This window comes from Amblyomma americanum, chromosome 7 (assembly GCF_052857255.1).
Source record: "Amblyomma americanum isolate KBUSLIRL-KWMA chromosome 7, ASM5285725v1, whole genome shotgun sequence".
Taxonomy (NCBI): domain Eukaryota; kingdom Metazoa; phylum Arthropoda; class Arachnida; order Ixodida; family Ixodidae; genus Amblyomma; species Amblyomma americanum.
Window position 1 is genome coordinate 96,410,634 of NC_135503.1, and position 13,124 is coordinate 96,423,757.

General features: G+C 49.2%; 1 protein-coding gene across 1 annotated transcript; it reads left to right on the plus strand.

Annotated features, from left to right (window-relative positions):
- The first annotated feature begins 545 nt into the window (after positions 1-545).
- On the plus strand, positions 546-2,941 carry LOC144099430 (innexin inx2-like). The gene has a single exon (XM_077632724.1). It carries the CDS (start codon positions 866-868, stop codon positions 1,991-1,993), a length of 1,128 nt encoding a protein of 375 aa, XP_077488850.1. The 5' UTR covers positions 546-865; the 3' UTR covers positions 1,994-2,941.
- Positions 2,942-13,124: the final 10,183 nt, after the last annotated feature.

Sequence of the window (13,124 nt, forward strand, 5' to 3'; positions counted from 1 at the left end):
GCTCTTCATAATACGCAGCGAAGTACGCGGAAACAAACAGCTGGGAAATGTGCATCCCTCAGCGAGGAGACCACCTCAGAAAATAGTCGGTGTGGTTCTGGACTGGTCATATCTACCTTTTGTATTGCGCTCCACGCGCCTTTCGAGTGCATCACTACTGCGCACGCTGTCCAGAGGGCATCGGCAAGTTGCCGGCCGAGGCTCCGCGATGGAATTCACGCGGCAGGCGTCGTACCCATCTCGGCTGCATAGCCCCGAGAGGCCCCGCATCGAGGCCAATTACGCCTGAAAGGCGACTCCGCTGTTGGTGGCGCCAAGCGGCTCCAACAGGCTCCGCGACACGAACCAACTGGACCGGACATGACGTTGCTTCGGGATCCCCCCTACGGCCGCTGCAGCGTCGTCACTTCTCTTTTGGCGTTCCACGTGCTTGCCAGTGCGGCACGTAACTGCTACGTCAGTGCCCGTCCGGGGCCCCCGCAACGGGATGCCAGATGCGCCTAGCCGCGCGCTACTTGATTCTACTTCAAAAGGCTTCGCTCTTTTCCCCTCCCCCTTTCATTTCGTGCTGGCGGGGGGTTGGGTTTCGTGGAGCGCCGCTTTCAACAACCGGTTTCTAAGCGGCGTCACTCGCCGCTGCGCGGGCAGCAGCATTCGAGCGCCGTCGATCCACTCCGCAAGCGCAGGAGCCCGCCGCGCGCTCGCTGTCCGAACTTGGCGCTCGTCATGGTCACGTGAGCACGGGCGGACACCAGGAGACACTAGGCTTGAACCGTCTTCGCCGAAAGCGACTACCGCCACGCTCTACGCGCGGTTCGCGCACCGATTCTTGCCGTGAGCCAGCTCCGACACCAGAGGCGGCACCATGTTTTACATGCTAGTAGCCCCGCTCCACCGAGCGGTCAAGATCAACCGGATTGTCCTGGACAACCAGATCTTCCGTCTGCACTACAAGGCTACCTCGCTGCTGCTGCTCATGTTCAGCATCCTCGTGACCAGCACGCAGTATTTCGGTGACCCCATCGACTGTATACAGCACGACGCGGTGCCCGCGAACGTCATCCGCACGTTCTGCTGGATTCACTCGACCTTCAACATCCCGGACGCCTTCAACGCGACCGTGGGCGTCGATGGTGTCCCGCACCCTGGAATTCAGCGGTACACGCCCGACGAACACCGACGCTACTACGGATACTACCAGTGGGTCTGCATGGTGCTTTTCCTACAAGCCGGCTGCTTCTACGTTCCGCGCTACCTGTGGAAGTCCTACGAGCAGGGCCTGATCCGCAGCCTTGTCCAGGACCTCGACTGTCCCATCAAGGAGGACGCGGATGTCTGCCAGAAGACGGAGAGCATCGCCCGGTACGTGAGAAGTCATCTGAACATGCACGGCCGCTACTTCGGCTGGTACGTGACGGCCGAGGTGCTCAACTTTGTCAACGTCATCGGTCAGCTCCTCCTGACGGATGCGTTCCTGGGCAATATGTTCACCACGTTTGGCACTGACGTGCTCAGCCACCATAACGAAGACCCCGACGTGCGCAATGACCCCATGGTGTGGGTCTTTCCGCGCGTGACCAAGTGCTCCTTCCACCTGTTCGGTTCTTCCGGAGACGTCCAGAAGCACGATGCGCTGTGTCTGCTGGCGCAGAACATCATCAACGAGAAGATATACATCTTCCTCTGGTTCTGGTGGGTGATCTTGGCCGCGCTAACGTCGGTCGAGCTTGTGTACCGCATGATGACCATCTTTCTGCCAAAATTCCGCGAAGTGATCCTGCGATACCGGGCCCGGATGGCTGATCGTCGCATGCTCGAGATGGTGTCCAAGCGGGTTTCCACCTCCGACTGGTTCCTCCTGGACCTGCTCTGCAAGAACATGAACCCTGTGCACTACCGCACTTTTATTAACGAGCTCGCCAAGTCCATGGAGGACGAGTACGGCAAGAGACTGCTAGGCGGCGTCGACACGTCCAACACAAGCACTGTCTGAGCTTGGCAAACAAAAGGACCACGGCTTGCTGGAAAAGATAAGGCTGCCTTATCTGCAAGTTGACAAAGAAACTGTTAACCAAAAGATCTCGCGTGTCCACTAGGCCTGACGACCTCGAACGAGGGAAATATAAGTGATTGTTAGAAGACACTGGGAACCACAACTCCTTAGGATGTCGTCGCTGTGTACCTTTAAATCTTTACTGGTGAGGCACGAGGTGCGTTTAGTCCAGCAAACAACTCCGCTCGTTATTTTTTTTGTTAATGCCCAAGGGCCAACTTCGCGCGCCATTCTTTACAAGCTCATTCGTAATGTCTTAACAGAGGCACGTTTTAGGAACGGATGAGGCCATCTTCATGTTTTCCTTCAAGTCGGGTCCATACTATTTTATCTCAAAACGCTACTTGCTGCCAATATGACGGTAGGCTTAGTTAAAAGTTAACGGATGCCATAGGAATGCGGGCGCGAATGGCTGTTTTTTGTTCAGATATTATAGCTTGTTCAAATGAGAATGCATGTACTGAGAGGCCACAATATTTAATGTTCGTTCCTAGCGGCTGACAAGGTTTGTTTGTTTGTTTTTCCTTTTTACTGCTGGATGTCTTTGTAGTTGTATGCTACATTCGTTTATTTCATGGCATCGGTAGAGCAGGGTTTCTTTTCACGAGCGTTTCGTTTCACTATCAAGACTCCAGCTTTTTATTATTTTCATACACATTGATACACGTGTGCTGCCTCTTTCAGCAGCTTCTCTCGTTTTCTTTGGTGCCACCGGAGTGCCCTGCGCGTGCATGTGAAACTGACTCTGGGTGTGTGTTATCGCGAGTGGACTTCATCGAACAAAATGCCCTGCGAACTTCGTGTCTTCCATTCTAGGGTGTTTGTATCAATTGAGTCACAATTCATCGCACAAGTGACGAGACAATATACGTTGATGGAAGTATACAACGTTTCTTGTGTTCATTTGTGATGGTTTGCACACGGTTCGTGGCCGACACAAGGCAGAGGGTACTCTTGCTGTATGTTGGTCTTCGCTCTTAATGAATGAGGAGTCCCGCAACTCTGCCTTCCTCGCCGCTAGCATTTGAGCAAAGTAGCGTTGAGTTTATAGTTCAACGAGACAGAGTTCAAAAGCAAGCGGCAACTAACCATGAATTAGTCATCTCACGGTGCTCATTCCGTGAGAGTCGTCAAATATACAGGAAAATTCTGACATTTTCTTCGATGAATGCGGGGTAAGGATTATGACATAACGAATACAAATAAGGAATGGACGCAAGGTTGCATGAATTGGGATGACGTTCAAAGCAACAACTAGGGACCGTATATTCAAGGTTAGCGGAAGGCACTGAAAGTAAAAAAAAAAAAACGGAATTGGGTGGACACAAATTGGAATTACACGTCACATTGTCCAGAATGACGAAACGTGCAACACGTTTCGTGTTTACTCTCTCGTTTTATTATTTTTTTTTTCACATGGATAGAATCTCCAATATTTCGCGCCGATTCGGGTGGCGTTTCTGCATGCGCGGCGACGTATACCCTACTCTATGCAAGGCATGCGCCGGTGGTCTGTTTGGTGAAGGCCGGAGGGGAAGTTGTCTGAAGTGGGAAGAGAGAGGAATCCTGCTCTGCCTTCTCGCCTCGTGCTGGCGCTTCATTCGCTAAGGATGCACCTGCGGGCGGTTCTGCGGCGTTTCACCGTTAGGCAGCGTCAGCAGGTTTGGCCACCTAAACTCCGTTTCATACATCAGGTGCAACGCCGTGAAATGTACGGAGGGACGGGAAAATAAAGGGAGGCGTGTTGCTCCCCGCTTGTTCTGTGCCCAAGTGGTCTATGCCACGAGAAAGCGACAGCGTGTTGTTATCAATAACAGAGCATTTAATCAAGATCGTGACAAATGTGTAATGTGGTAACTTAAGCCTACAGACAAAGCATTTACTATGTTTCGCTTACCACAAATAACGCACTACATTTTGGTCGCGGATGCAGGCAGCGTAAACAAGAGCTCGAACTGTTGCACATGATGTTTCAAACGGAGTATTGTGTTCCTCTATATACTATACAGGAACACTATGGCCTCCTTAAGTCTGAAAGAAACGCCGAGTACTGTCCGTCATGACGCTTTTAAAGTGAAGATTCGTCGTTTCAATCGGTGGCTGGACGAGTTCAGTTGGCACACACAGACCGCGCATTGTTCACCAAGCTGGCTGATAAGGAAAGCGCCTCTTTCGCTCTAGCATTTAAGTAGGAAGTGATGATTCCATGGCATGTGCTGTGGGATGCTGGCATTTGCAGAGGAACGGACATGCCTATGGGAAACTTGCGCTGAAGTTTGCGGTGCCGATGGCAGCGCCATAACACACAGCCTAGCGAGAAGAGCTAGCAGTTTTGGGTAGTACTATTAGTACTCTTCCGCGCCACCTTCAGGTGCTTATTGGCGTGAGCCTCCGCGCTCGGTCGAAGGCGCACGTGCCGTGCTTCAGCTATCTGGGTTACGCCGAGAGAAGCTAGGCAATGGATGCTGTCTGCCAAACGCGGGTATCTAATCGCGCAGAATGTGTTCTCGCGTTTGCAGCGGTCCAAGCGGCTGACAAAAGCAGTTTTGAGTCACCGAATGGAACAATTACAATGCCACCTTGGCAGCGCAGGTTCCCCATAGATTTGCCTGCGGGGCTGATCGGGTAAGTTGGTTATTCAAGGCAGCTAAAAGTGCAGCACAGCGCAACTTTAAAACGGACGAAGAAAAGACTGGACACCACAGCGCTGTGCTTGTTGTTGTCGTTTGCCTCTAGTGGAGTGGCACATACCCTGGTACCCACATTGGAGGATTGGCCAGGGTGCCTTGCATTCAAACGATAGTGGCATATGGTTTCCTGTCTTTTTTTCTCTCTCTCAAAGCTGCGCTCTGCTGCATAGTAGTGCATACAGATGCTGCACGTCTTTCCAACGACAGAGTCGCCGAGTCGCAATGATGGCCAGAGAACAAAACGACAAGCAAAACACTCCGTCAAGTCCAGCGAACATCATAGCGACATCTGGCTACCATTTATTTGCAATATTCTGAGTGCGAACACACCAGCTTCTTACAAGGCGCTTTTTTTGAGACTACAAATGCGATTCGACGTTCAGGAAGAAAAAAAAGCTAGCGAACGGGCCCAACGTTGCCTGCCTTCTTTGATGGCCCTGAATGAGCTTTAGCAGAGTCCTAAAATTTTAGGTCGCTTTCGTACAACACTCAAAAAACGAAAATTAACTTGCACAAAAGCTTCGCTTGGTCGACCGCCGTGCATAAATAAGATCATGATGCTTGGCCCTTCAGGACACGCTGCAGATTTCATAGTGGCGAGCTTGGAAATGCTAATTTGTTGAGTGACGGCACTGGCCGTGGTGGACCAGCTGCTGACCACGGGTCCATGGCCTCTACAGCGCCTGCGGTTTCTTGGAGGTAAGGTGGGAAAGCGTTCGTGTACCGATATGTCGGTGCATGCCAAACAGCCTTAGGCGGTTGAAAGTTCTGGAGCTCTCCACAAGGGGCGCCGCAAAAGCCGTTCTGCCAGTTTTGACGAGTAAAAGTTCCTCAGATTACCTATACCTGCCATACCTATCACGATAAAAAAGGACGAAACTAAGCAAAATGTGAACTCCTCAGCGCACCTGGCTTAGTTTTAGTTTCTGAAAACAGTAGGCCGTCGCACTACCGTGTGGTGAGAACTGAACTAAGCACTAGTAGTGAGGTATGATTACGTTTACTTTTCGATAAAGCTTCTTTGTGTATAATATTGACAAAGCGCTCACAACTGAAAGAGACTCGGGCAAATCTACTTGCTGTAGCAGTGAGTTCTTCAACTCGCAGTGGGAACTTATCACTACGGGAAGTTCTCCACAATTATTGGTCACATTGTTCTCTATACTTCATCGGACAATATACACACTTAACACGAATACGCGTTTATGGGAGTGAAAAAGGGAGCAAACTGTCCTCTAGCGCATATCCTTTTATAAAAGGTTGTGCCCTAGAGGACAGCTTATTTCCTTCTTACTCCTTTTGTGTTTATAGTGAAAGAGAAGCCGAGATGTGCCAGACATCGTCATCAAATCGTGTCCTCGGGTATTGGGGGGGGGGGGGGGGGGGGGGAGAGAAATCATTTCCTATAGTGCCTGTCGACACATTTCGCAATTTCCACAGGAAGAAAATCGAGAATGAAAGAAATCGGGAGACAGAAAACCTCCCACCATTCCTCCCATGCTTGCAAGTCTGACAGTAAAGCAACCACGTGCGGTATAAGTAGGCTTAACAAACAAATAGGAATACCTACTCCTCATACCTCACGCGCCACTTCCTAGCCGCCGCGGTGGCTGAGTGGTTATGGTGCTCGGCTGCCGGCCCGAAAGACGCGGGTTCGATCCCGGCCGCGGCGGTCGAATTTCGATGGAGGCGAAATTCTAGAGGCCCGTGTGCTGTGCGATGTCAGTGCACGTTAAAGAACCCCAGGTGGTCGAAATTTCCGGAGCCCTTCACTACGGCGTCTCTCATAGCATGAGTCGCTTTGGAACGTTAAACCCCCATAAACCCATAAACCCTCACGCGCGACTTCCTTCCAGAGCTTGTGAACATTTCTAAGACGTAGTGTTATGTGCGCGGTCCCGCAGAGCATAATGCAGTAAGAGGCTGGAAAATGCCACACTCTTCTGCATTCGCAAGAGAAAACGAAGTATAATGACGACTCTTGGTGTGAAGGCCCGCGCTTGCGACAGTAAGCCATGGCATTCTTTCACTTGGAGCATAAATAAAGCCAATATTTCCTCCTCCTGCTTGCATTGTCAAGCGAGATGTATTCGTTCTATGAGGCGACGATGATTTGTTCAGGGGCATGCGACTTTCGCGTTCACATACATCAACAAAAGTATGATCGCTAACAGTTTTATTTCATACTTGAAAAATAACTAAGTTGAAAAAAACTTCGCGTGGCGTCAAACACAATCAAGTACAGGCTCATCTCTTGATTAACATAAGCTTCTTGTTTCTATTTTACATGCCCAACAATATGGTCATCTCGTATCGCAGCCATGTGATGCTGTTTAGTGGAGACCCAAACGGTATCCTATGGAAGCCTGTACATGACGGTACGCAAAAACGGAAGAAAATGAAAATTTCATACGAAGCGGAAAGGTCTGGTAACTTTCATTGTTACATATGAAGTTTTGTAGTTATTCCATTTCGCAGTCTTGTTTATTGTAGTGGTCTCAGCTTACTATTTGCAACATGTAGAAGGCACTCATTCTCAGTTTCGATGGGTGCTTTTGTACAGCTGCATTGCGGTGAAAGATAAACTGCGCTTGCCAGTTCTACTAGCTTTTTATTTTTTAAAAAACAATTGCACTCTATAACTAATTTCCTTGAGGTTATCATGAATCCTCGAACAAACTTGCAGCAGCTCATGAAATTTACCTGAAATAATATCCTGAGCATAATTGTTAGGCACGTGTGTCAAGCTTGTTCACAAGCGACCATTACCAGCAATGTCGCAAAGAATAACGATCGCCTACGGCGGCCAGCACTAGAGGATTAGCCAACATTACCAAGAAAATAACTACAAGGTGTTGGCTCTCGGCCTCACGCTTGTCGTAATTGCTCGTCGTATTAGGCTACTCTCCGCGCATTTGCTGTTGCCGTTGCGTTCGCGCTTGTCAGAGCGAGACCGGCTGAGCAGATTTCATTCCCTGGCACTCGATGCCCGGGCTTGCTAGAAGGAGCAGCGACGGGGAGAGAAAATTGTCAGCCCTGCCGCTACACTAGCCGCCGCGATGGTTATGAGACGTTCTGCCACCGAGCACCATATGCCATTCTTACTTAATGTGTTGTTGTGAACAGGTCCCTCTTGCAGTTGGGACACAAGAATAAAGCCCCATTGAAACTTAAAAACGAACGCCAAGCGAAAGTAAAAAACAAATATAAAACGACGCTTCAGCTCCCCTACAGGAGCCTTCTTCAAAATGAGATGAGACACACCTAGATCTAATATGACTGTCCCCAACCAGACGAGATTTCATCCAACCCTAGACTTCAACAATAAAGCACGTCAACACAGAGATCTCTGTGCGGCTCAAAGATATAGTGAGCACCATAAAAGATGTAGTCAGAACTAGCAACAGTACCAAAAGTCTTACACCACGGTTAGTTCCGTAACTAATGCATTGGCTTTGGGAGGTCAAGTCGCACTCACTCATGCCTTTCGTTAGCATTCGATTAGGTATAGCCCTCAGGTAAGATGCGCGGGAAGTTTAACACACTTGTTGAAAACCACACAAAGGCAATCACGTGTTAATCGTAGGGGGGGGGGGGGGGGGGGGCTTCTCACGAAGGCCCGGGGATTCTCACGAAGTCGCGACCTCTTGCTACGCCATCGGGGCGAGTTCCACGCGTCGTAAGTGCAGCGCCCGGCCGCCTTCCCGCCTGAGTGGCTTCGACGGGGCCTCCCAATCCTCGATCTGGGTCAGAAGCCGATGCAGCGTCGAGCGAGAGTCCCCCCCTCCCTCTACTCTACCCTCGGCACTTCGGTGGCAAAACGAGCGACACGGCACCACACGCCCCGCGCGTTGCTGGTGGAAAGGGGACCATTTGTAGGCGCCAGCCGAGCGCGTCTTTTTCGGCGTGTCGTCGCACACTTGGCGGTTGCACGTGCTCCCCTCCGGTGTGGCGCAGCAGCATGCGTAGTCGAGGCCTTTCCCCGGTGTGTTTTGCGTCGTGGGAGGCTTTTAAGCGACAGGAATGCCTTGGCGTTCTTGTCGCGGAGTTGCACACAGTTACCGGGAGAGAGCAAGGGGCGCTGCGAGCGTTTTATTCGCCACCCGAATGCCAGGAGGTGTGCGGTGTTCACTGATTTGTTACAAACGTACGACAAATTCTTTATTCGCTCAAATTCCTCTCCGCCCTCCCCGTTGCGAGACGTGCATCCTGATATCTGCCTTCAAGAGGGATTCTTTCCAGTGCTGTAGCGGGGATTGCGGGGTTCATTAGATATAAATAACTCGAGATGAATTGGTCGATGTTTCACTTGGTAAAGTATGTTTCTGTTAGTTAAACGAGATTCGTACCCAGAATTAAATTTGTCTCAGTGGCACATTTCCTTGTATTCGGCGAATGAATCACACTCGGAGCGGGCGTGGGGCAGCATTCGAGTGACGTTTCGCGATGTTTTCATCCGAAGCTTGGTTTAAGGCTATTTTTGATAGATATAGTAACGCGGACTTGAATAATAGAGGGAAGTTGTACGACTCATTAAAAAAATTAGTAATTTAGAACATTGTTCTGAAATCCTTTGGTCTGATTTTTCTTTCGGAAATTAAGAGAATTCAAATGTCTCCATTGCTTCTACAGGAGGTCGCTTTTGCCCTCGTGGATGACGTGGCTAATGAGGCACTTTCAGAGGCCACAAACTGGGCAAAGGAAGACGCGTAGCGTTGATTTCCAGCATGCACACTCCTTGACAATCAGCAGTCTTCCTGTGAAGGCTGTTGACTGCCTGCCTTTCGGTTGTCGACACATCGTGGGACAGGTGACGTTTGCACACAACAGAGCTGACAAACACGCTTATTACTGGTTCCTGCACACGACCAGTGCACGAGTACTGGCCTTAACTGAGGGGTCACTTTACCACATCCTTTTTAGCGTAAAGAACTGTTCGACAGGCAGTCCCCGCAAAAGTGAACGCAGTCTCTCTGTAAAACTACTTGACCAGGCTCCGCACATGGAAAGCTGAGTGAAAATTCAAAATGTTTACACGTTTTAGTATGGTCTACTAAATCTTTAGTCGTATGATTGGACAGGCTGTGAGGATCGGGAATGAAAGATATTTTGGTCTACATATAAAGGAGCGTTAAGATCGCCAAAATTACATTTGCTCAGGTGTCGATACCAAAGAAACACCCTTATGCAGATTGGGTTTGAAATCAGACGCCCACACTTGCTGGTCATTTAGTCGACAGGCTTGAGTACGCCATTCGGATCTGAGCGGGATTTAAAGCTTAAAAAAGGGAACAGTTAAAATTACTTGATATCCCAGAAGTTTCTGCACATCATTTAAGTCCTGCCAGAGCCATGCTGTGAGATACACAGTTTTTCACAGAAATCCGAGCTAGTGAGGGATGGCTCAGTACTCAAAATTAAGGAAACAAGTTTTTTAAAATCTGCAAGCTAAGGCTGTGCACCTGTCTTCCACAAGCTAGGCGCTATCTTTCCCGTCAACGTGTTTTGCTGCAGAAACTGTTAAATTTACCAAACCCTTTAAAATCTACAGAGGCTACATATATAGTTCTCAGTCGTCATAGTTTATTCCTCTTTTAACATTCATTGCCATCCATATTATATCGGATTTATTGACAGCTCATACATGGCGCTGCAGTATCGACTAGGGACATATTCAACCTTTCTATATATGAACTCGTGCTCTCTCAACGTTTTTACGTTTCTCGTGATTTATTCCGCATTGTTCAGTACGTGGATGATAGCAAACTTTAGCGTTTTTCGTTACTTTGTTATGTTCAATTGTGCAAGAAGAGATTTCTGAAAAAAAAAAAAGTTTTTCGAACACAAGTACTTGTAGCCATGCCATTTCTGCTGACGTAATGAAGGCTGGAGCACTGTCGAGCTACCTTTTTTTTCTATTGCCCAAAGTGGTGTAAATAATGGCGCTACTACCACTATTATTATTATTGTTATTATTACATCACTTACCGGATGAAAAAAAATCAACACTGAATCTTTTACAAGGTCAAATATAATCTTTCAGACATTCTGCAGAGTGTTCCCTTGTGTGAAACGCCAGCGCCAGTCCACGACGCTGCAAGTTTCGCAGAACACATAGGAGAAGCTTAAAGGGACGCACAAGATTGTTTGCGACTTAAGGCGTCAGCTTCTCTATCTACTTTAGTTTTTTGAACCTTCCCATCCACTGAATTGAGCTTTCAAACGATAGCCGTGGACCAACAGCACACGCTCGGCGGGAGGAGAAAGCAGCACATTTTCACACGTGTAGGCGCGAGACCGCGAAATATTTGCTAACCGCGCTACGCCTCGCTAGTTGAGTTATGAAGCGACAACCTCCTTTCTGCAGCGAACCGGACGTGACCGCCAGCCAGGGGGCGCTGGCGGTGTGCGCTGAACCGCCACAATGCGTGCACAGCGCAACTGGCGCTTGGAACACTAACAGAAGAAAAATAAAAAGGCAGTAGAACAGATCGCTCTACGCAGCTTCGGAACTCGGGGAACTGCATGCGGGACGCGCCGCCGGCGTTAGGGCGCACAGTGCACAGGCGTCAGTGAGCGGGCCCGTGCTGGGCCAACAGGCTGGCCGCAGCCTGCAGTCGGCACCAGCTGGCGGGGACCGTAAATTAGTCTGCCGGCGCGCTACGTCTCCTTCTTTGGAGAAGAGTGCGCAGGCCTGTCTTCGTTTTTATTCGTTGCGGGCAGGGTGTTTTTACGGCTCCTCAGCCGCGGCCACCTGTGCCGTCGTTTGGCTGTTACGAACGAATGCGTCGCCGCAGGAACGAATGAAGACATTCGGGCATCACTGCTTCGCCGCACACATCTGTGCCCTAGGGAGAATAATGAGCACGAACTTGAACGTATCTGCACGGGAACATACGGGGGTGCTGCCTAGTTTCTCGAAGACTTTGCGGCGAGGGATGTGAAGGGTGAACGCAAAGAAATACTATCAAGTTCAGCTGACGAGCTTCTATACAATATGCCGTGCCTTGCTTTCATCGTTTCTTTTTTATAACTTTGACTGATTAATGCGGACTTTCTTCTGCACTATACTTCGAGGCAGCCCACAGCGTTTTTTTTCTTTCGCGACCCACTGATAGACGCTCGAAAAGTATATCGAGGGTTGCTGCTCATTGAACGCCGCTTTTTACAAACACTTTCATTTATCTTTTGTCAGCACTAACCAAATCGGTGAGGACAGCATGTTCAGGTGTGCCCCCCCCCCCCCCCCCCACCCTCACACACACATACTATTAACACACACACACACGAATGCACGCACGCACTCATGAGCGGCGAATGCTACAAGATTGCGTTTTTCCTGTTCCATCGACTACTTTGCTGTATCTAGGTGTGCCCGCACCTGCAAATTTTCGTGTCGTATATTTAACATTGCGGTCAAGGTATGCCGGTCCCTACATGGTCCTGGAGAATTTGTACTTAGAAACTTCAACACAAACACATATTTAATGGTTTAGTTTCCTTCAGACGGCTGGGCAACACCTTTGGTACGGTTTTATTGAACGCAATGGCGGGCAAAATGCGCAAATTTCGCCAAGAGTGTACTTTGCTACAGGGTCAGTCGTATGAACCGCGGACAGTTGACTCACAGAGAAAGGATTGCGAGTGTTTCCCGGGAGCCACTGCCAATGAGCAAGGTGAGTCGCGGCCGCGTTGCACAAACCAGCGAAATCGAGCATTCGGTGAGCAACGATGTCCGGGCCAGCGCTGCACCGCCACTCAGCTTCCAAGAAGAGGGTGCCATGGGCGGAAAGATGATAGCATATCGACTTTGCTGTTGTTAAAGGTCAGCAGTAAAGGTACGAGTGACATCATTGTGCGGAAAGCAGTAAGTGCTGGGTGCTAAGGGATCATTTCCAACCGCCAAGAGTTGGTAGATAAGTGATTGCTTTCCTCACAAAATACGCCAAAATTTATCCTATTTTGCTCAGTTCGAAAGAGCCAGCACAATTTCAACTTTTGGTAGGATGTCGCTTTAGACAGGGCTAAGGCGAAACGACCAAGGGACAAAAAGTTTTGCGTAAGTGGAAGGTGGAGAATTTTACAGCGAATGGCACTATTTCTTTTTCACCTTAAGTGTGTTATTATTCTACTAATATGGTATGCTGATTGCGCTGAAATTTATGTCCATCAGTAGCACCAAGTTCTCAGGAACACGATAAATATTGTTTTTTAGCTTGCTTCGCTGAGAAAAAAAAAGCGAATAAAAAATTGTCCTCTTCCTGTGTATCAGCTGCAAGCGATTCAACGAACTAAACAAGGCGGTTTGTTTCGAGGAAAAATATGCTTGGCTCAAACTGAATAATGGACAGGTTACGTCATGAAGGGTTAATGAGGGGGGA

Coding starts and splice junctions, on each gene's coding strand:
- LOC144099430 (XM_077632724.1), top strand. CDS start 866: ATGTTTTACATGCTAGTAGCCCCGCTCCACCGAGCGGTCAAGATCAAC.